The sequence below is a fragment of the Aspergillus ruber genome, assembly GCF_000600275.1.
Source record: "Aspergillus ruber CBS 135680 unplaced genomic scaffold scaffold00009, whole genome shotgun sequence".
Taxonomy (NCBI): domain Eukaryota; kingdom Fungi; phylum Ascomycota; class Eurotiomycetes; order Eurotiales; family Aspergillaceae; genus Aspergillus; species Aspergillus ruber.
In genome coordinates this window covers 625,971-647,698 of record NW_024467305.1, presented here as the reverse complement: position 1 = coordinate 647,698, position 21,728 = coordinate 625,971, and the positions used below count along the sequence as shown (strand labels likewise).

The 21,728-nt window shown below is 49.8% G+C and overlaps 8 protein-coding genes across 8 annotated transcripts; 5 read left to right on the top strand and 3 right to left on the bottom strand.

The window, feature by feature from the left end:
* Positions 1 to 381: 381 nt before the first annotated feature.
* Positions 382 to 3,913, top strand: chl1 (DNA helicase). The gene is made up of 10 exons (XM_040781625.1): positions 382 to 440; positions 620 to 715; positions 837 to 1,004; positions 1,067 to 1,071; positions 1,148 to 1,238; positions 1,294 to 1,460; positions 1,515 to 2,153; positions 2,217 to 2,882; positions 2,945 to 3,115; positions 3,181 to 3,913. Exons 3-10 carry the CDS (start codon positions 881 to 883, stop codon positions 3,874 to 3,876), a joined length of 2,559 nt encoding a protein of 852 aa, XP_040639984.1. The 5' UTR covers positions 382 to 440; positions 620 to 715; positions 837 to 880; the 3' UTR covers positions 3,877 to 3,913.
* A 229-nt stretch (positions 3,914 to 4,142) lies between these two features.
* EURHEDRAFT_476914 (60S ribosomal protein uL15) lies at positions 4,143 to 5,254 on the top strand. The gene is made up of 3 exons (XM_040785431.1): positions 4,143 to 4,224; positions 4,401 to 4,599; positions 4,809 to 5,254. Exons 1-3 carry the CDS (start codon positions 4,193 to 4,195, stop codon positions 5,025 to 5,027), a joined length of 450 nt encoding a protein of 149 aa, XP_040639983.1. The 5' UTR covers positions 4,143 to 4,192; the 3' UTR covers positions 5,028 to 5,254.
* Positions 5,255 to 5,315: 61 nt separating this feature from the next.
* On the bottom strand, positions 5,316 to 6,675 carry EURHEDRAFT_530245 (uncharacterized protein). Its single transcript, XM_040787141.1, has 2 exons — positions 6,199 to 6,675; positions 5,316 to 6,145 (listed from the first exon to the last, which is right to left on the bottom strand). Exons 1-2 carry the CDS (start codon positions 6,578 to 6,580, stop codon positions 5,421 to 5,423), a joined length of 1,107 nt encoding a protein of 368 aa, XP_040639982.1. The 5' UTR covers positions 6,581 to 6,675; the 3' UTR covers positions 5,316 to 5,420.
* Positions 6,676 to 7,671: 996 nt separating this feature from the next.
* pld3 (phospholipase D) lies at positions 7,672 to 12,779 on the top strand (the record flags this gene model as incomplete). The annotated part of the gene is made up of 2 exons (XM_040784134.1): positions 7,672 to 12,647; positions 12,710 to 12,779. The coding sequence occupies 2 exons, from the start codon at positions 7,672 to 7,674 to the stop codon at positions 12,777 to 12,779; spliced, it is 5,046 nt and encodes a 1,681-aa protein (XP_040639981.1).
* A 449-nt stretch (positions 12,780 to 13,228) lies between these two features.
* On the bottom strand, positions 13,229 to 14,653 carry EURHEDRAFT_440127 (uncharacterized protein; the record flags this gene model as incomplete). The annotated part of the gene is made up of 1 exon (XM_040783461.1): positions 13,229 to 14,653. A coding segment is annotated over one exon (1,425 nt), but the record flags the coding sequence as incomplete, so codon positions are not given.
* Positions 14,654 to 15,067: 414 nt separating this feature from the next.
* Positions 15,068 to 15,635, top strand: EURHEDRAFT_385684 (uncharacterized protein; the record flags this gene model as incomplete). The annotated part of the gene is made up of 1 exon (XM_040779659.1): positions 15,068 to 15,635. A coding segment is annotated over one exon (268 nt), but the record flags the coding sequence as incomplete, so codon positions are not given.
* orlA (putative alpha,alpha-trehalose-phosphate synthase subunit Tps2) lies at positions 15,278 to 18,977 on the top strand. Its single transcript, XM_040778513.1, has 3 exons — positions 15,278 to 16,143; positions 16,205 to 18,473; positions 18,525 to 18,977. Exons 1-3 carry the CDS (start codon positions 15,709 to 15,711, stop codon positions 18,692 to 18,694), a joined length of 2,874 nt encoding a protein of 957 aa, XP_040639978.1. The 5' UTR covers positions 15,278 to 15,708; the 3' UTR covers positions 18,695 to 18,977.
* An 88-nt stretch (positions 18,978 to 19,065) lies between these two features.
* Positions 19,066 to 20,352, bottom strand: EURHEDRAFT_453514 (putative isomerase YbhE; the record flags this gene model as incomplete). Its single annotated transcript, XM_040784129.1, has 3 exons — positions 19,066 to 19,392; positions 19,455 to 19,956; positions 20,009 to 20,352. 3 exons carry the CDS (start codon positions 20,350 to 20,352, stop codon positions 19,066 to 19,068), a joined length of 1,173 nt encoding a protein of 390 aa, XP_040639977.1.
* Between the last annotated feature and the right edge of the window lie 1,376 nt (positions 20,353 to 21,728).

Genomic DNA, 21,728 nt, shown 5'->3' with positions numbered 1-21,728 from the left:
ACAAGAGTATCGATGCAAGCGCAGCGCGGGGTTTGCAGGAAGCGGCTTAAAGAGAAACATCTCATGCATTTCAGGAGAATACATACAAATACCCTATTAGTACAATTAAGAACTCTACTCCGTACTACTATGGTATGTCCACTGTTGGTTTTTTGGCGCCTGGACGGAGGCGATGATAATAATAAAAAAGAAGCCTGTGGAATTATGTGAATTATAGACAATGGACCCTCTTAAAACGGAGCCTAACCGGGCCCTGGTGGTAATTAATTCTTGTCAGGGGTCGTTACAGTATGGGTACAGTGGTATTATCACACCGCCTAGAAACACCTGTCTTATCTCTTCCGCCTTCTCTGAATCGTAAACCAGGCACAAAAGGGAGATCAAGTACTCCAGTTGACTTAGAATAGATACTTGTCCAATCGGTCTGAATCAGGGCCCAAGTGAGTATCCCGATCGCGCCTTGCCGTCTTACCTTAGAACATTTCCAGAATCCTATGGGCTATGACGATCAGCAGTTCCTCCGGTGCTTCGTACTCGTATAGGTTCATGTTCACGGAGCACTGACTAGTAGCACGGAGCATTCTGATAGACTATGCTAACAACGGGGTTACTTTGATAGGCATTCCTCCCGTCCACCGATGTCCATTCCTATGCACGGGAACAGATTCGTAAATATGGGTCGTTGTGCAACTGACTAGGAATTCCAGGCTTTGGGGTAGGTTTGTTCCGCCATTCAAATTTCGTGGATTTACGCCGGTAAAAAATCGCCGTCGGGCGATGGGCATGATCGGGTCTATAGGGCAATAACGCTAAGAAAGATTCATTCCTATGCATAGATAACACGGGAGGAACAAGAGCTAAGGATATCATTTCCGGCATTATGGCTCTCCAACCGGAGGATTTCCATCATCCATACACGCCCTATGAGATCCAATTACAATTTATGCGGTCTCTCTATTCGTCTCTGGAGGAAGGCAAGGTAGCCATTTTTGAATCCCCTACGGGTAAGCCTAGCATGATTGCCCAACGTTCTTGCATTAGTTCTCTCTGACGTAATTGGTAATAGGCACTGTAAGTTTTGTGCATTCCAAAGGAGAAGGAAGGCGAAAAAAAAAAAAAGAAAAAAAGAAAAGGCTAAACCTCCCAGGGAAAATCCCTTAGTTTGATATGCGGCGCGTTGACTTGGCTACGAGACCACAAGCGCAAGGAATTTCAAGAAACAGTGGATAACACCACGTGTGAGAATACATCGCTTAGAAATTGCTGCATTGCAAGTGCTTATTGGGCTTCCAGGTGATGATGGTGAACCGGAATGGATGCTGGAGTTTGCGAAACGCGAATCCAGTCGTGCTATTTCAGAAAAGAGAAAATACTTTGAAGCGCGTCTGGCAAAGACCAAGTTGGAAGAGGAGAAGCAAAGGTCTACTGCTGAACATACAGAGAGACCTCGAAAAAAGCAGGTGTGTTGCATATCTGGATTTATGTCAGAGACAGCACACTGACCACCCAACTAGAGAATTGACATTTCTATTGAATCGAAACCGCAAGATGATAACCAATTTGCCCTCGATGAATATGACAGCGAGAACGAAGAGCAACGAGCGCCCGGGAAAGGCACCGGCGGCTTCGATGGCCTTTCTACGAGCACCATGGCGCTTTTGGAGCGCTTCAAAGGCAGATACTCGTCTCAGGACAAGGACGATCAAGATGATGGGGATGAAGAAATAAAGATATTTTTCTGTTCCAGGACGCATTCACAGCTGTCCCAGTTTGCAAGTGAGCTGAAGCGTGTTACAATACCGTCGAGTCTACCGAAGGAACTCCGGACAGGTAACACAGATGAGGATGAGCTCGAGGAACGGATCAAGCACATTTCTCTTGGCTCTCGAAAGAACCTCTGTATCAATCCTCGAGTAGCTGCCTTAGGAAATGCAACCGCGATCAATGAGCGCTGCTTAGAGCTTCAACAACCTGGTGTGGCAGCCGAGCACAAATGTCCCTACTTGCCGACAAAGGAGGATGAAGCTTTGACTCTGAACTTCCGGGACCATGCATTAGCAACGATCAAAGACATTGAAGATATAGGGAAAGTTGGCAAGCAGGTCGGTATATGCGCATACTATGCATCTCGCTCGGTCATTAAGCACAGTGAGGTTGGTCATTCATTATTCACTCTCAAGATTTGCATTTACTAATAATTTCACCGAGGGACGAAGATTGTGACCCTTCCATATCCATTGCTGCTTCAAAGATCGGCTAGGGAAGCCCTGAATCTTTCCATCAAAGACCATGTTATTATCATTGATGAGGCTCATAACTTGATGGACGCCATCGCCGGCATCCACTCTGTCACGGTCACGCTCTCTCAACTCCAGACTTCCATTTTCCAGTTGACCACATATGCACGAAAGTTCAAGAACCGCCTGAAAGGCAAGAACCGAAGCTATGTTGCTCAAGTCATCAGGCTTGTCAACTCGATTGCGGATCATCTTAAACCAATAAAAGAAAATAAGCAGTCAGTTGAAGGCTCGGTACAAGCTTCGGATCTCATGGCCGGGAAAGGAGTGGACCAGATCAACCCGTATAAATTATCTCGCTATTTACAGGAAAGTAAGCTAGCAAGAAAGGTTGACGGATACGTTGAATTCTCCCAAGAGAAAGACAACCCTCAATCAAAAGACAGGCCCACAACACCCGTCCTGTTTTATGTACAAAGCTTCCTTTTACCGCTCATGAACCCTTCTGCTGAAGGGAGACTGTTCTACGTGAAAAACCAAGACGATATTCAACTGAAGTATATGCTTCTCGATCCAACGAATCATTTCCGTGAGATCGTTGAAGATGCTAGGGCAGTAATCTTGGCGGGTGGGACAATGTCACCTGTAAGTCATATAGTGCCAGTTCCTAAGATTCATATACTGGCTTTTAGCTAATGCGCCTGCAGATGACAGACTACATGCATCACTTGTTTTCTTATCTACCGTCCAGTCGATTAAGCACATTTAGCTATGGCCATGTAATTCCAGCAGAGAACCTCACTACACAATCACTGCTCAGAGGAATCCAGGGCTCAGAATTTGACTTTACTTATGAGGCACGGGGCTCCGAAAAGATGGTAAACCTTCTTCAACAAGTTATTCGAGTCATCCTAAGCTAATGGGCCCGCTTTGCTACAATCAGATCATAGATCTTGGGCAAACAATAGCTTCCTTATGCCATGCTATTCCGGATGGCGTTGTCGCATTCTTCCCTAGCTATGATTACCTAACCCGGGTCCTGAACACATGGAAAAAGCCCACCCTAGAAAACAAGACGCAGACAATACTCGGTCTTATCGAACAGAAGAAACCTATTTTGTACGAAACCCGGGAAGCAACAGCTAAGACAGAGGAGCTTCTCCAGCAATATACGGAGACTATCCAGTCGGGATCGGGCGCTTTGCTCCTTTCCGTCGTTGGTGGAAAATTGTCTGAAGGTATCAACTTCTCCGACAGATTGGGTCGGGGTGTGTTGATGGTAGGTCTACCATTCCCCAATATCCGCAGCGCAGTTTGGCAGGCGAAAATTCAGTATGTCGAACAGAAAGCGCACAGTCAGGGCTCGGGATCGGAAGAGAACAAAAAATCTCTTGCAAAAGCAGCCGGGAGAGACTTTTACGAGAACGCATGCATGCGTGCTGTGAATCAATGCATTGGGCGAGCTATCAGACATCTGAATGATTATGCAGCCATTATTCTAATTGACAGGAGGTATGAATTGCCTCGTATACAAGGAAAATTGCCTGCATGGATCAGGCAGAGCATGGTCGCCGGTGCCAGTCGAAAGACCGCGGATGTCACAACAAAAGAACTCTCTGAGTTCTTCGCAGCGCGATGAGATGAGTAAATGTACAGTTACCCACCCCTGGAATGGTAAATTTTGAATTACGAAAAAATCTTTTTGTGATGAAGTTCGTATGTTTCGTAACATCATATTTACTCTTTAGGGGAGTATTGTAGGGCGGGGTGTCACGTGATTATCGGAACGGATGCCAAGGAATCTCAAGGGCTAGAACCCTATCCGCAGGGCAAGCGAACCGGATTAGCGCACACTCTAGCCCGGCAGCCTTGATTTCAACATCTGAGCGAGCAACTTTTGTTACCCATCGCCAACCACTCAGACCGGTCTTGTCGAGCTCAGCACTGCCGACAAGATGCCTACCCGTTTCTCGAAGACAAGAAAGTCGTGAGTCGAGAGTCCTTGTCCCTTATCCCTTGGCCACGAATCGTCCGGATCGATCGAAACGTTTTTCAACTTTCCCCGTTCATTCCGGGCTTGCATGCGACACCGTTCAAACGATATCAAGGCACAAGGGGAAATTATGGACAGTTACAACTAACATGGGAATCTTTCTACTTTAGCCGCGGTCATGTGTCGGCCGGTTACGGTCGCATTGGCAAGCACCGCAAGCATCCCGGTGGTCGCGGTATGGCCGGTGGTCAGCACCACCACCGCACCAACTTGGACAAGTACCATCCCGGTTACTTCGGTAAGGTTGGTATGAGATACTTCCACAAGACCAACCAGCAGTTCTGGAAGCCCACTATCAACCTCGACAAGGTACGTGGAATAGAATTCGTTTACACCTGGAGGATACGACTGGCGGAAATTGATGGCGGATAAACGGCGCATATTTGACGGAGTGACGAAGGATCAATCTACGGAAAATAGGATGATGCAAGAATGGAAAGGAGTTTGGATGGAACTTGGGAAACAATGGAACGGAAAAGCGGTATTTGGACATTTTGGCTGATGGGATTTTAATACAGCTCTGGACCCTCGTCCCTGCTGAGAAGCGTGACGCCTACGTTAGCGGCCAAAAGACCGACACCGCCCCCGTCATCGACCTCCTTCCCCTCGGTTACTCGAAGGTCCTCGGCAAGGGCCGTGTTCCTGAGATCCCGATCGTTGTCCGTGCCCGCTACTTCTCCCGGGATGCCGAGCAGAAGATTAAGGAGGCTGGTGGTGTTGTTGAGCTTGTGGCTTAAGCATGGAAATGATGAGAAACAGACAGGGTCGGTCTTGTGATGAAAGGTCAATTATTTTCTTCCGTTTTTGTCTCAGAAAAAAAAGAAATGGGAATCTTAAAAAATTCGAAAACTGGGAGTCTCGGATCGGTCATAATGACCTTGTGTATCTTGGGAAAGAACCTCTTGCGACGCTTGGCAAGGTTCTTAATGCCATTTCTAACGATTCAAAAGATACCATAAAAGAGCATTGTTCTACTGTTCTTTGTCCCTTTCCCGAAGAGTAGTCGAGTCTACGATTAGCGTGATGGAGCGTCGCCGAAAATCTTCATGCATTATATTTCTCGCAGGCATTGTACATGGATGTTATTTTCTATATACGCTATCATGACTCTTGTACTGGCCATATCTACATTAGATCTTAGACTCCCGTACCGAACCAGAGCTCTTCGAGCCGTCATTGCTGGCTGCCAGAGTCTCGCTAATAAAACGAACAGCCTCGTCAACCATCTTCGGGGTGACTTCGTGTCCGGCATTCTCATCGATAACGTCTTCCAGGGAGACTGCGCCATCCGCGAACCAACCATCGGGACTAATGGCCTTCTTCAACCAGCCAAGGAAAACCTCCCCCCGATGGTATGGTACCAGCTTGTCCGCTCCTCCGGACAAGTTGAGGATTTTCTTACCGGCGATGGTATGGGTCAATAGCCGACGCAACGCTTCCTTCTCCGATTCGGTTGGTTCCGGGAGGGGGCCCTCACGCCGGGGTCCGGGGGCCGTGGACTTGACGCTGGTATGGCTGAGGAACAAACTTGCCGGGTCGTATTTAGAAACAGTATCTAAGAGGGACGTGGGGAATGCCTCTGATCCCAAGAACTGGGAGCCCGCAGGGTCAGTGTTGGTCCATTCCGGTAGCTTGGATAGTCGCGCACGGTCTGCCATGAGGTTAACATAGTCGGGGCAGCCAATGACCACGACACCAGCGCTGACTCGGGGTTCGTGTAGTAGGCAGCTCCATGTCGCATGGCCTCCGAGGGAAACACCTAGCACCAGATTCCCGACGATCTTGCGGTCCGATTTAGGAAAGACGAATGACGGGAGGTAGTCCATTAGCACCGAGGTATCACGCGCCGTACCCTCTGTCGCTCACATTAGTACTATTCCTCAGAGTAGAACTGTAAGAACCACTCACGAAAAATGGAGAACATATCTTGTGCATGACGAGGATTGCCCTTCTTCCATGATTCATTGCCTTGCGTATCTACCAATCTCGTCCCATGATTCCTCTGGTCAAAAGAGACGGCAATCAGTCCCTTAGCGGGTTGCTGTGAGCCTGCAATCTTTTGGTTCCAGTCTGCGATTGCTGACTGCGCAATACCCGTCATGCGATCCTTGGTGGCCAGTCTCGGGTGCAGAAGCCACAGACAGGCCACATCGGTCGTCTGAGGAGGGAGTTCATCGAGACCGAAGACGGTGGTGAGGATGCCAGCGATGGGATAGGACTTTTCGGATATTTGCGGGGGAGCGGAGATGGAAGTAGAATCGAAGGTCTTGAGGGGGTCTGTGTCTGCCATTATGTTGGATTATTTTGCTTTTTTTTTTTTTAGTCTCTTCCTTTTTTCTATTGAGGCCGGAGGTCTGAAGAAGTGAGCAGCAGTACTTGTAGTGTTGATTCCCCGCTCGGCCGTTGGAGAAGCCGATAGCGGACGGTACTGTATGGTATGGTACGGTAAGGTACAGCAATTGAATGCCCGACGCTATTCTTCGCAATTCGCTCTAATTCAACTGCACAGTATTTATGTAGCTCTATGCACTCAGGGCTATGCAACCACGTGGCTTTGCTGCCTGAACCACGTGTGTATGCCCCAGGAAGAAACAACGTCTCATACACTACGTACTGTAGTGTGCTCGATATGACAGATCTTGGCTTTTCAGGTCTGTCAGCTTATTGACAACCCCTTTCTCTCTCTCTCTCTTGTCCTATCATCTTTTTATATATTTCTCTCTGTCCATCCTCCCTAATAACTCATAACAACTGCCAAAGCGGGCCTTCCGTGCATTGATTCCTAGTGCAGCTCCACTGCGGCAAGGAACGGCGTTGAAACAACATCTCCTTTCGAGCCTCCATTTTTACCATCACGACTAATTGTCCTCCTCCTGATGCACTTTCTTCAATCGAAGACACTCGATATCTCCCCCTTTTCTCTGCAGGATATAATGATAGTATAGAAAAGCAAGGAGAGAAGAAGGTCTTGGTCAGCAGAGGTCTCTTGTGATCCGCATGTTCGTTGGTTTTTCCCCCTTCGACTTATCCGTACGGGGTAATCTGCAGTGCTACATCATGAACGCTACTACCGCATGTTCACAGCATTAGAATGCTAATCTCTTATACTCTTTGTTTAGAATCATGACCGACTCGTCAATTATGACGAATTCTGAATCCTCTGTCCGCCGGTCGGATATGAAAAGGCCAGATCCATTGCCGCTTTCGAATTCCAATGCCCCCGGAGTAACATCGCCAGTGCCGTCTCTTCCAACTGACGCCAAAAGCCGTCCTGCATCGGCCAAAAATATTATGGAACGGGATGGGATTACTGAACACGATGGGGGAGACAGCGGAATCATCAAAGAGAACGACGAGAATGGAGAGGTTGACCGTTTGGACATGGCAGCGAGCACCCTGGGGGAAAGGTCCGAGCCATTGAAGACTCGACCGCCAAACCACTCGGGCGATTGCCTGCAGCAAGTACCCGGACACAGACATCATTCATCATTACCCGGGAATGCTGTTTCATCCCGTCGTCCAAGCGTGCAATTCACTCGTGACGCCTCCGATAATGAACTCCCATCAGAGCTACCCCACTCCAGGCCCTCATCTTTATTAGGCGATGATGCGGATCCGACAACGAAGGGAAAGCAGTCGATTTTTACGAAATTGAAAGCCTTCGCGGCTTCGCCGCCCTTTACCTCACACTCTCGTTCACCCAGTGGTGCTACTATCGGCGATTCTCGAACCATGGTCGGGGATTTAGCAACTCCAGCTTCTGAAAGAGGGGAATTTCGGTTCCCAGACACATTGGAGGAAGAAGGAAGTGATATTGATGCAGATGCGGAGGAAAGTGCTGGAGAGCAGCGCACCCGCTTGCAGAAAAAGAAGAAGCAACCGCGCCGCCGACAGCAGCCACAGGAGGTTGATTCAGCCCCTGGAACAGCTCCTACGACGCCTCGAACGAGTCGGCCTTCGTTTCATCGACATGGTTCTTTTACTCCTTTCGAGAACTACCGCCACAACTTCTTTCCTCGAAGAGCAAGTGCTGCTGATATTCACCAGCAGCGCGAGGGTGTGTCGGAGGATGAGGGACGTGACCGTCTTAACAGGAACCGCGCCATGAGACGACGAAGCGCCTGGCTCGCCAACGCTCGTGGTTTAAGCTACGGACAGGGTGCAAACCAAGAGGAAAGACGGTCAGGTAACCTGAGGCGATTCGCCGGATTGACGGGTCCCTCGGAAAACTCAGAAACCCTTGCGGCACGCCGGCGCAATCGTGGTGACCGTGGCTCTAGTCTTAGCACTCAAAGATGGAAGCAAATCAAGGCCGGATTGAAGCTCATCGGACAGCGTCGCAAGGCCGACAACACGGTTGACCATGCCAAATCAGCGGAACTGCTAGCAGAGCTAACCTCTGGGGTGCCGGCCGCCCTAATTTTGGCTAGCATGTTTCAACGAGACGAACACGGTAGCAAGCGCATTCCAATCCTCCTGGAACAGCTTAAGGTCCGCGTTACAGATAGCCGTATCGATTCCAATTCAGGTGACCGTCATTTGGTTTTCCGGATCGAACTCGAATATGGCAGCGGCATGACGCGAATGAAATGGATCATCCATCGAACTCTGCGAGACCTCGCCAATTTGCATCTGAAATACAAGCTTCACTTCGGAACTCAGAAATATATTCAACTACGGAATCCCGAAGGGGGGCATACACGTCTCCCACGTTTCCCCCGGAGCGCGTTTCCCTATTTGCGTGGAGTTCGTGGACTGGAAAGTGAGATGGAGGATGAAGAGGATGAAGTTGGCTACGAGACAGAAGCCAATGCAACTAGTGGTAATGAGAGGAGTGGGAAGAAGAAGAAACAAAATCAACAACAGTCATCCCGACGGTCATCCGCTGCCTTATCCCGCAAAAAGTCCAACGCCACAAACCCGCAGGAGGGTGAGAACGCAGCAGCATCAGGTGCAGCGGAAGCATGCCCTGTCAATAAGAAGGAATCTTATCCAGAAAAACAGCGGAAAAAACTCGAGGCTTATCTTCAGAAGATGATCCGGTTCCTAATTTTTAGGCCAGACAGTAACCGTCTATGCAAGTTCCTGGAGTTATCGGCATTGGGCGTACGTCTCGCAGCCGAAGGCAGTTATCACGGCAAAGAAGGTTTCTTGATCATTCAATCGTCCAAGGGCTTGGATTTCCGCCGGGCTCTGACGCCAGCCATGGTGAAGAAACGCCATTCTCCTAAATGGTTCCTAGTGAGACACAGTTACGTAGTTTGCGTCGACTCACCCGAAGAGATGAATATCTACGATGTTTTCCTGGTTGATCCCTTCTTTAAGATGCAAACACAAAAGATTAGTTTGCGGAATCAGAAAGCGAAGGAACTGGCCAAGTCTGCAAAAGAATCAGCGAGACATCCGCAACATCACACCCTGAGACTTGAGAACTCGGAGCGAAAGATGAGACTGCTGGCCAGAAATGAACGTCAGCTAACCCAGTTCGAGGACTCAATCCGGTTCATGGTGAGTAACACTCCATGGGCCAAACCAAATCGCTTTGACAGTTTTGCTCCCGTCCGTCACAAATGTTTCGCACAGTGGCTTGTCGATGGGCGTGATCACATGTGGATGGTTTCGCGAGCGATCAACCAGGCAAAGGATGTTATCTACATTCACGACTGGTGGCTGAGTCCCGAGCTCTACATGCGGCGGCCCGCGGCGATCAGTCAGAAATGGCGTTTGGATCGTCTTCTGCAGCGCAAGGCCCGCGAAGGGGTGAAGATTTTTGTCATCATGTACCGAAACATCAACTCTGCTATCCCAATCGACTCAGAATACTCCAAGTTCTCTCTTTTGGATCTGCACCCGAACGTCTTCGTGCAGAGATCCCCCAACCAGTTCCGGCAGAACACATTCTTCTGGGCTCACCACGAGAAGCTGTGCATCATCGATCATACTTTGGCTTTCGTTGGTGGAATTGACCTGTGCTTTGGAAGATGGGATACCCCCCAACACCAGCTTACAGACGACAAACCGACGGGCTTTGAGGCTGCTGATATGCCCAAGGATGCAGATCACTCTCAACTCTGGCCCGGGAAGGACTATTCTAACCCGCGTATTCAAGATTTCTACGAGCTCGACAAGCCGTACGAAGAGATGTATGACCGTAATACGATACCTAGAATGCCGTGGCACGATATTTCGATGCATGTTGTCGGCCAACCCGCCCGAGATCTCACCCGGCATTTCGTGCAACGATGGAACTACATCCTACGACAGCGAAAACCGACTCGCCCGACCCCCTTCCTGTTACCCCCACCAGATTTCGACCCCAGGGATTTAGAAGCCCTTGGGCTGGACGGATCTAGCGAAGTCCAGATCTTGCGCTCTAGTAGCATGTGGTCGACTGGAACACCTGATGTTACGGAACACAGTATTATGAATGCCTACGTTAAGCTGATCGAAGAATCTGAGCATTTTGTTTACATCGAGAATCAGTTCTTCGTCAGTACATGCGAGATCGACGGCAGGAAGATTGAAAACCTCATTGGGGATGCTCTGGTGGAACGGATTACCCGAGCAGCCAAGAATGGTGAAACATGGCGCGCTGTCATCATCATTCCACTGATGCCCGGGTTCCAGAATACCGTGGATAGCGAAGGTGGAACGAGTGTCCGCCTTATCATGCAATGTCAATATCGAAGCATTTGCCGTGGAGAGACTTCGATATTCGGGCGGCTCCGTGCTCTAGGTATTGAGCCTGAAAATTACATCCAATTTTTCAGTCTTCGAACTTGGGGCAAGATCGGTGACCAAAGCCAGCTTGTCACGGAGCAGCTCTATATCCATGCCAAGTGCATGGTGGTGGATGATCGAGCTGCGATTATTGGGTCTGCCAACATCAATGAGCGGTCTATGCTTGGCTCGCGGGATTCAGAGGTAGCGGCAGTCGTGCGTGATACGAATATGATCTGGTCTACCATGAATGGCCAGCCTTACCTTGTTGGACGGTTCCCGCATACCCTTCGTATGCGCCTTATGAGAGAGCATCTGGGAATTGACGTCGATGAATTGTTGGAGCATGACATTGCTGCTGAAGAAGAGAAGCAAATGTTCGAAATGGCGGAGAACTCCAAAGCTCCAGAAGCCAGGGAAGATGCTGAAACTGAGGCTATAATGATGGAAAAGCAGGACGAAAGGGATATGATTGAGCGTCGCCATCGTATGCAAGATGAGTTCCTTTCTCGGTCCGAAGACATGCATAGTTTCAACCACGACATCGATTGGGAGCAAGGCAACAACCCGAATCTCAAAACTAGCAAGAAGATGACCACCGATGCGAGAGTCACTCAAAATGCCGAGCATAGGAAGGATGTCGATGGTGACGGACCTGACCGCCTAAACTCTGCTACACAAGCCGGGCTAGGGGACGCACGCGATTCCAAGTTTGTCGACAGCCGCAAGGAAGTTTTGATATCGCCCATCTCGACTGAAGGAAAGGGCAGTCTTCAGCAACCCAAGCAGGCGGAACAGCCGAAGTCCCTACAAGTTGCTTCCAACGAGGAGTCGCAAGAACAGCCAGCTCCAGCTTCCCCGGAGACGGGATCAGCATTGTATCCTATCATAGAAGGACTACCCGGTGCTCTGCGTCCAAGCTCGGCATCGAACGTTGACGCTGAGAGCAGTCATAGTGGTGCTGCGCTTGGCTCGAAAGAAAAGCACGATGCTGCTAAATACTCACAGCCTCTTTCGTCAGAATTGAAGCACATCTTCGTGGACAAGGACTGCATGAGAGACCCAGTAACTGATATTTTTTACCTGGACACCTGGCAAGCTGTTGCTGAGAAGAACACCAAGATCTATCGGAGCGTGTTCCGCTGTATGCCAGACAGTGAGGTGAAGTCCTGGAAGGATTACAAGGAATACGCCGCGTATGGCGAGCGCTTTGCAGAGATGCAAAGCCAGAACAGCGCGAAAGCATTCCAGCCGCCGCAGCGAGCAAGTGGTCCTCCCGCTCTAGAAGCAGCTACACCCGCCAAACCTCCTCAGCCTTGCACTGAACTCGTTGACAAAAAGGGGTCTCAGTCCCCAGACGAGAAGTCTTCCCACGACCAAGAGCCTATCGATGAAAAGACACATGACCATGGAACAAGTGCCGACGACCTTGAGAAGTCGCGATCCAACCCGCCGCTTGTTGACTACTCGGACGCTTTGAATCGCAACGCAACACTATCACGGAAGCGAAGACGAAGAGCGACGACTCTTGGCTCGAAACGGGAGTTCCTTGCGACTGATGAGATTATGGACAATGAGCGATCGGAGGAATTGTTGAATAAGGTCCAGGGACATCTGATCCTTTGGCCTTATGACTGGTTCGTTCCCCTTGTTATGAAGGTGCTTCTAAGGTTTATGATACTAACCTAATGAATTATAGGCTTGAAAAAGAAGAGCAGGGTGGAAACTGGCTCTATGCGCTTGATCAGATCTCGCCCCTGGAGATTTAGTAAGTTCTTCTCGTACTCTTTAACACACAAGTTCATGTGCTGACTGTAAACAGCAATTAAAACCGTAATGCTTAATCGAATATTCTGGACTTTCAAGGAATAGACGTCACCTGCGAGCGCCGCTTTTCTGCGTATGACATGCAACTCAATACAGCAGTTGCCTTGGTTCTGTTTTCATAATCATACACCAGGCGTTAATTGGCTTGACGCCAGGGCTCAATATCTTAGATCTGTGTTAAGCAGACGTTTTCGTGGTATTGCAAACATTGGCGCAGCTTTGGGTGGTATTTCTTTTGAAAATGCTTTTGCTTTTGCAGATATAACAGCTAGTTGTTTTAGATTCACATGTAAGATATACACATAATAATAAATAGATATAATACAGAGGACTTCCTGGTACTTCTAGCGAAGGCCGTTTAGACTTAATCAGGCGCGCTAGTAAGACCATGACGCTTTCTCTCAAAATCCTCGAAATTGGCACGAAGACTATGGGTCAAGATACTCTGCCTAACCGTACCCCCAGAACCATCCCAATCGTCCGATGCCGCTTTCAACCGTGCATACGCAGCAGCCCAAACATTCTGTATGTCCCTCGTCCGGGTACAAAGCCGCCCCAGATCATTCATATAATTTGTCGGATCCTGAATACACAAATGGTCCGCGATGGGCCCATTGCCCTTGAAACCCGCTGTGCGTTTGAGGTTCATAAGTGCGCACTGGCCCCGAATGTGCGCCGGTGTCTCCTCAGGCCACGACCACCTCTCATCCGCGCTCCGGGTGGACTCCTCGTTGAACAAACCTGGCGGGTCAACGGCGACACCATTAGCGGCGAGATCCACATCAATTCCATACGTGCGCAGAAAAGCGAGGAGCTGGACGCCTAGGCCGTGTGGGCGTTGGAAGCGGCCGTGGTTCATTTTGCAGAATGCGACGAGGAGCATTAGGAGGGCGTTTGTGCCTATTGACGAGTGGAGGGGTCCGAACAGTTCTTGTACTTCGAGGATTAGTCGGGTAGTCCTGTATAATGGGCGCACAGCGGGATATTCTGCTAAATAATCGTTGATGTATTCGATAGATGAGGGGAGACCCTCTTTGCATTGGAATCGGACTCGTATTCCTGTTGGGCCGTGTATGGCTGAGAGGACTGGGATGCGGTTGTACACCAGGAAAGTCTTATCTTTGAACGTGGGGGTTTGCCATAGGATCTGTTGAACCCTCTCCAGGAGGCTGTGGTAATCTTCTAAAACTTGAGGTCTTGTGGAACTGGGTTTACGGATATCGTCCTTCAATCGTCCGATATCTGGTACTGGCAAGACGAAGTCGACGTCTGAATGACTCGATGCAACACCCGTCCGCCAGGAGCCAGTCAACTGGGGCATATAAGGAATGTCTTGGAAGAGCTTTGAGACTGTGTCCACTAGTTCGTTCACTTGGTTTTGTTCATCCGAAGTTGGCATCAGATAGGCGTCCAGGGCTCGAATTTCAGCGTCTAGGTGCGTCGTAGCGTCGGACGTGTTATTCCCAGCATAGTGATTGAGCCATAGCCACTGCTCCGGTCGGTTCTGTAGCACGCTCATACCCCATCGCAACTGCTGATTCACCCATTCCGGTGGTCTTTTGTGGTCAGATCGGAGCCGCGACTTGACATATCTATCTAACTCCCGACGACTGATTTTCGGTTTTTGAGTACTTTTCAGCGTTACCTGTTTTTGCTCCTCCTCCTCTTGTTTATGGGCTGACTTGGTGACCACTCTATGTGTCTTTGGGCGACGGTTCTTCTTCGGAGGTGCGGTGGTGTTCACCACGCGAAACAGACTGGCTCGGTTGGAGGCACGATGAGCATCCAGCGTCCTCTGCAGACTATCTGGAAAGACTTCCGCGGAATTTTTGTCGCGCGAGTGGAAACGAGCAGTAGAGCCATGGAGCTGGCGGGACAATGCTGTACTAAAACTGAATAGAGTGGAGAAGCGATGAGGACGTAGACTCGGAAGAGGGCCAACAAGGCGCATGGCAGGGCGATTAGGCGAGCAACAGCATTGCGAAGGGAAACGGAGAATCCAGGGCATGTACTTGGATGGAGAACACCGGATGAAGTGACTATGAGAGCAAAGTGACGCGCAAACGAAAGGAACGGGTTTTTTTAGGAGGAAGATATGATGATAGAATGATATGTTCGCGACGGCGTCATGTGATTATCACGTGATGAGCCCTAGTCACGTGTGCTGACGGGAATAGCGTCAAAGTGGACGATTTAGGAATGAAATCATAGAGAAAAGAAGAAATAAGTGATTCAGAGACTCGAGTGACTGCAACAACAGAGGTGTTTCAGTCATACAGTCCTGCATCCTGTTTTGTTCTTCGTCTTTCTTCCGGTACTCGTATACTACACCTACACCTACTTTATATATATATCTTGATTTGTTCTATATTAATCCACCCCTAGTAATTTTCCTAATTTACCCAGCTAATTATCCCTTCTCTCCTGTCCAATTCCTTGGGCCTGTGACTACTGCTTATCGCCTTGACTGGTTCTGGCCGGACCTCTCCCCTCTCTAGTCTCTTCCATTCTCTTCCAGCGACTTTTCCCTCCTCTCACACCTTTTCCTCTTCTGTTCATCCTCGACCTTATTTTCTTCGTTCTATTCCTCTCCTTTTAGTACTCTATTAATCGCTTTTACTACTCCCCATGGCCACTTCTGCTTTCTCTCTCCCTCAATAGTTCTGCTCCCTCCGTCCCCGTTCGCTGCAACCAGGTACAGTATTCTCTTCTCCCTCTCACCCAACGTCATATTTCTTCTCAGCTTATCATAAGTGTTTCAGAACTAACATATGCCTCTAGTTCTATCTATCTACGTGTCTTCTTTTTTTTTTTTTTTTGCGCGGACAGAAAAGTCTCCCTCCTCGTTTCCCCCCCTCCCTCTAATTCGCGATGTCCGAGCACGAGACCCCCCGCGTCCCCGACGGCCAGCCAGATCCAGTCATGGTCGGTCCCGGTATGAAGACCTTGGGCGACGACGCCTATAGCAAGGCATCCACTGTCACTCCCAGCCTCAACATCGATAAGAAGGACCCCGTTGCCAGCGACACTCCCTCCTACTTTTCTGACAACCCCGGCACTCGCAACGCTCCGCCGCCCGATAGTGATAGCGACGTCACTACTCCCGCCACCCCCGAACAGGCTGCAAAAAATGCGAAATCGGGAAGGGAACTGTTGCGCCGGTTGAGTCTAGTGGGAGGTACGCCACAGACTATCCCGGAGCCTGACCCTCGCGAACAGCACCCCGGATTACGCCTCTCCGGGCGAATCATCAGTGCCGCCTTCTGTATACCTTACAAGTTGTACTTTCAGTCGGGATCGGATTGGGTATGTTGTACCTTTCAATGCCCTTTATATTCATTTTAGACTGACATTTAACCCGTCGTAGGAACTTAAAACCCGCCGCGGTACGTCGGCGCTGTTTGACTCGTTCGCCTATCTCGGTTCTGACAGCACAAAATGGTCACATACATTAGTCGGGTGGACAGGCGAAATCGAGCCAATTGAAAGTGAGAAATTCCCGTTACAGCACATCCCCGCCAATGTCGGCGCAAAACCCCAAGGGCCCTCCGGTGCAACCACCGGCCCCGTTCCCTTGCCCGTGAACAAAGCTGCGGCTCCAGTCCCCGTGGATGCCAGTCAAAAGCAACCCGCCCATCCCCTTTTGGAAGGGATAAGGGTTACGAAAGAGGACCGTGATCGCCTGGATGCGCAATTGAGTTCCTGTCGCTACGGTCGAATTGCTCCTGTGTGGCTCACGGATGAAACCGAAGACCAGGAACCGGAAGATACATTATTGCTAGAAGACCAAGGGCGATGGAGACGCTATGCTGAGCGGGAATTATATCCGCTTTTACACTACAAGCAGCACGGTCCTACTGATGGCCGGTGTGAACGTAGTTGGTGGGCGGACTATGTCCGCATGAATCGACTGTTCGCGGACCGCATCCTGGAGGAGTATCAGGAAGGGGACATAGTTTGGATTCATGACTACCACCTATTCCTCTTACCCATCATGCTGCGCCAACGGATCCCCAATCTCTTTATTGGATTTTTTCTGCATGCCCCATTCCCCAGCAGCGAATTTTTACGGTGTCTCGCGAAACGGAAAGAAATCTTAACGGGTGTGTTGGGTGCCAATATGCTCGGGTTCCAGACATTTTCATACTCCCGTCACTTTTCGTCTTGCTGCACGAGGATCCTTGGCTTTGATTCGAATTCTGCCGGAGTGGACGCATACGGCGCGCACGTGGCTGTGGACGTGTTTCCTATCGGTATTGATTCCAAAGCGATCCAAGATGCTGCATTTGGTGCCCCAGAAATTGAAAAGGCAGTCGCAGGACTTCGAAAATTATACGCTGGAAAGAAGATCATCGTCGGTCGTGATCGATTGGACAGCGTCCGTGGAGTGTCGCAAAAATTGCAGGCTTTTGAATTGTTCTTGGAGCGCTATCCAGAATGGCGCGACAAGGTTGTGTTGATTCAAGTCACTAGTCCGACTAGTGTCGAGGAAGAAAAAGAGGACCCGGAAAACAAGATTGCTAGTCAAGTCTCCACTTTGGTTGCCAGCATCCATGGCCGATTTGGCTCGTTGAGCTCTTCGCCTATCCAATACTACCCACAGTACCTGACCCCGCACGAGTATTTTGCTCTATTGCGGGTGGCCGATGTTGGGTTGATTACGACAGTCCGGGATGGCATGAACACGACCGGTTTAGAGTATGTTATCTGCCAACAAGAGAACCATGGTCCGTTGATTCTCTCCGAGTTTTCTGGTACCGCTGGTACCCTGTCCAATGCGATTCACATCAACCCTTGGGACCTGGCAGGTGTGGCTGGCGCCATCAATCAGGCATTGACCATGTCCCCTGAGGAGAAAGAGGAACAGCATACGAAACTCTACAGACATGTAACTACGAACACGGTAGGAACATGGTCCAAACAATATTTGAACCGCCTTCTCACCAATCTCTCTTCCTTTGATCAATCCGAGTCGACCCCGGCACTCGATCGCGCCAAACTGTTGAGACAGTATCGCAGAGCCCGAAAGAGGTTGTTTATGTTCGACTATGACGGAACTCTCACACCCATTGTCAAAGATCCACAAGCGGCTATCCCATCAGACCGCGTGCTGCGAACCATTAAGAGCCTTGCGGCTGATTCCCGCAATGCCGTCTGGATCATCAGTGGTCGTGATCAGGCCTTCCTGGATGAGTGGATGGGCCATATCCCCGAACTGGGTCTGAGTGCGGAGCATGGCTGCTTCATCCGAAAGCCTCGGTCAGACGACTGGGAGAATCTGGCGGAGAAAACGAACATGGGATGGCAGAAGGAAGTCATGGAGGTTTTCCAACACTACGCGGAACGGACACAGGGTTCCTTCATCGAACGGAAACGGGTGGCCTTGACCTGGCACTATCGCCGGGCAGATCCTGAATACGGTGCGTTCCAGGCTCGAGAGTGTCGGAAAGAGTTGGAGGAGACAGTGATGAAGAGGTGGGATGTAGAAGTGATGGCTGGCAAGGCGAACCTCGAAGTCCGACCGACCTTTGTCAACAAGGGTTTCATTGCCACTCGTTTGGTTGACGAGTATGGCACAACTCCTGGAAACGCCCCCGAGTTCATATTGTGTCTAGGTGATGATTTCACTGATGAAGGTATTTCTTCCCCACCCCTCTTGCTTCGGACCAAGAATAACAATTTCTCAGACATGTTCCGTGCTCTTCAAAAATCCGACCTGCCATCCTCTCATGTCTACTCAGTCACCGTCGGCGCAAGCTCGAAACAAACCGAGGCCAGCTGGCATCTCCTCGAACCCGCCGATGTGATTGGGACGATCGGGATGCTGAACAACAGCTCGAGTAATCAGGAGTATTAGAAGTCTTATTTACTTGCTTTTTCTTTGAGGATCTAAAAGAGGACTTTGGATTCGATTTCGATTTCGATTTGCTCGCACGATATATACTTCACATACATTTCCAAAACCGCTCGTGCCCGTGCCCTGTCACGTAGAGGGATATGAAGGAGTTAGGTTATACTGGCGTATTGACGATTTTTTGTGTCATTTCTGCTCTAGTAATGACATGGAGCTGCTGATTTGGGATCACAACGGTTTGTTATAGATAGACATGTTTAACCGAATATAAATATAGAAGAAATGTGACGAATGATCCATATCAAAATTGATGATATAGTCCAGGTCCAGTATATCTAACCTATCCTCAGATACTGTAAATACAGTCAACCAACCTAATGATCCCAAGCAACAGCTGGAATCTGCCCCTTCATCGCCTTCTTCGCATACAACGCCCCCGTCCTACCTTCTTTCTCATCCCACTTCGTAACAACAACTTCCTCCCCATCCTGCAACGCAACAGCCACCAAATGCTGATGCTTTCTAGGGGAGATCTCGAACTGGCGCGGGTTAACACCAAAGGCAGGCTCTAGGCCCAGGAAGGATGGTTTTGTGAATGCGGTGCCAGAGTCGTTGGCAATGGAGAAGATAGCGAAAGAGTCGTTGTTGGGGCCGAAGATTGAGTCGAGGCGGTTGGAAACGATGACATGGTTGTTCGTGGGCTTTTGTTGTTAGCAATGTCTATTTGAGAGGAAAAGGAGGGGGGGTGGAAGGGAGGGCTTACTGAAATGGCAATTTCCGACGCCTTAGACCCATCCGGACCAGGATTTTGCCCGCCAAAGGTACTCTCCTCGTAGACACTGGTGAATTCCATGCTACCAGACTCCGAATAGGAGACCTTATACCCAGTCAAGGTGTTCATCAACTCCGACACAAGGTAAAAGTAAACCTCAACCTCTCCGTTCGCAATCTGGATACCTGTCGCACTCTTAGGCGTCCAGAACGCCAGGTGCCGCGGTCCTAGTCCAGGCTTAGTGACCAACGGCGAGACCTCCTCCAACTGGCCTGTTCGCTGGTTGACTTCGAAGATGCGGACAAAGTCAGCACCTAAGTCTGGGACTAGGACGTAGCGGCCTGTTGGGTCGAGGTAAGCGCCGTGAGGGTGTGGTGCGTCCTGACGTTCGGCATTGGGACCGGGGCCGTCCATGTGGAAGTTGAAGGTCTGGGAGCGATTGAAGATGCCGGTGATAGGGTTGACGGAGTAGGTGGTTACGGCAGAGCCATCACTTCATTTGTCAGTATATTTGAATACGTAAAGGAGTAGATAAGGAAACACACTAATGGGCAACGGCCATGAACTTGCGGCCAGGTGCCCCCGGCACAGAATACAGCACCGACATGACCGGACCGCTAATGGTCTCGACGTGCTTAATCAGATCAAGAGAGCCATTGGCGTTGGTATGGAACGAGGCGATACTGCCATTGGGAACATTGAGGCCTTCATCCAGACAGTACAGGATTTCATGGGGACCGTCCAGCATCAGCCACGAAGGACTAGGACCGCAGCCGGTGGACTCTGCAATGACAGACAAATTGCCGGTGCCATTGCTAGCAGGCGCCAGGGAAAGCGTGGAAACAATCCCGGTGTACGAGGCGGCATATAGTCGAGAAGCCATAGCCATAGCCCGGGATGCGCAGAGCACGGCTGTGAACCAGGAGGATTTCATTCTGACAGTGGTCTATTGTTTTTCTTTCTATTTTCGCTTTTTTATTTCCGGGTAGGGCAGCAAGGCATGTATGCATGCATGCATGTATGTATGTAAGCAGCCGGAGATTAACTTTCCAGAGAAAGAGTCGCGAAGAATGCACCAGAGGCGTACAGTAACCAAGAAACAAGGTTGACACCGAAAGCCAATTCCGGCTATGAAAACCGATTGATACGAGACGACACCTGCTTGCCTTGAAGGTATTGAAGCGTGGCTGAGATCAGGAGGTTTGAAAGAAGCCTGGGCTGGACCTGCCAAGATACACCCCGACACCGGGGCTTAGAAATGATGACGCCGGATCGATGTTCTCGAATCTCAAATCTTAACAATCTAGCGAAATAAAGACGGGGTACTGTGATTATTAGATAGGATTATGTATGCGTAGCGTTCTCGGTCAACATAGGCTTGGAGGGTCCATACTAGTTCATACTAGTCCATACGGGGCCGGCCAAGCCCGCAGAACCACCGAGATCAACAGAAAACCAGTCGCACAACATCCCGTGCTTTCCTCGGATTGCCGGTGGAGTCTGACAGAGAAGACGGAGTTCAAGCGAAGATCAACGTCTCGTTCCAGCATGCTTTGGGGCTAGTCCAATAGCCGAAGCCATCGGAAGCTGCAAAATTTGAGCAGGCCACCCTGTAGATCGGGCTGCCCTACGTTGTATACTGGTTTGGCTACTGGAAAAGCCTCAGAATAAGCTCAGTAGGGCTCGTAGATTTCCGGTGTCATGGCGCTCAAATCATATTGTACTGTCATATCTACTGAACAAAACTGTTTTCCATCCCAGAGGTACACTGTTGGCAAAAGGAGCCCTATACAAAATCCCTTGCACGGCGGATTACTCTAAGCCACCGGTGTTCACTACCGCTCTTGGCCTGCGTATCAGAGACGTTGATGCCTCCCACGTTCTTTTGCCGTGAAATTGGCAACGCCCCACGATCAACTGCCCAGTAACACCCAACCTTGGTTCGTCGCTCTGGGCATTGCGCTTACTTGCACCGCCGGTAAGCCTGTTTTCTACCCAATATTCTCTTATCCAGTAAGACTGTCGGTATCGTCGGAAATTGGCAGTGCTGCAGAATCCATCCCGAGTCCCAAATTTCGCGACTGAGTTTCTCGGCTTGCCGACCTTGGCCCGTGGAAATCCGGTACCCAAACATAGTATGCCGTACACGGTCCTTTTTCTTTTTCCTTTTTTCATTCTCCACTTCGTTGTAGAGTATACTTCGCATGCTATTTCGGTGACTTTCGGTGAAATTTTGACTCTCAAGGTTTGTCGGAACCATCTATT

Excerpts from the sequence above, each read along its gene's own strand:
- chl1 (XM_040781625.1), top strand. The coding sequence starts at position 881 with ATGGCTCTCCAACCGGAGGATTTCCATCATCCATACACGCCCTATGAG. Across the intron at positions 1,239-1,293 it reads AACAGTGGATAACACCACGT|GTGATGATGGTGAACCGGAA; the intron begins GTGAGAATACAT and ends TTGGGCTTCCAG. Across the intron at positions 2,883-2,944 it reads CGGGTGGGACAATGTCACCT|ATGACAGACTACATGCATCA; the intron begins GTAAGTCATATA and ends ATGCGCCTGCAG.
- EURHEDRAFT_476914 (XM_040785431.1), top strand. The coding sequence starts at position 4,193 with ATGCCTACCCGTTTCTCGAAGACAAGAAAGTC. Across the intron at positions 4,225-4,400 it reads TTCTCGAAGACAAGAAAGTC|CCGCGGTCATGTGTCGGCCG; the intron begins GTGAGTCGAGAG and ends TTTCTACTTTAG. Across the intron at positions 4,600-4,808 it reads CCACTATCAACCTCGACAAG|CTCTGGACCCTCGTCCCTGC; the intron begins GTACGTGGAATA and ends ATTTTAATACAG.
- EURHEDRAFT_530245 (XM_040787141.1), bottom strand. The coding sequence starts at position 6,580 with ATGGCAGACACAGACCCCCTCAAGACCTTCGATTCTACTTCCATCTCC. Across the intron at positions 6,146-6,198 it reads AGATATGTTCTCCATTTTTC|AGGGTACGGCGCGTGATACC; the intron begins GTGAGTGGTTCT and ends TGTGAGCGACAG.
- orlA (XM_040778513.1), top strand. The coding sequence starts at position 15,709 with ATGTCCGAGCACGAGACCCCCCGCGTCCCCGACGGCCAGCCAGATCCA. Across the intron at positions 16,144-16,204 it reads TTCAGTCGGGATCGGATTGG|GAACTTAAAACCCGCCGCGG; the intron begins GTATGTTGTACC and ends AACCCGTCGTAG. Across the intron at positions 18,474-18,524 it reads TGATGATTTCACTGATGAAG|ACATGTTCCGTGCTCTTCAA; the intron begins GTATTTCTTCCC and ends ACAATTTCTCAG.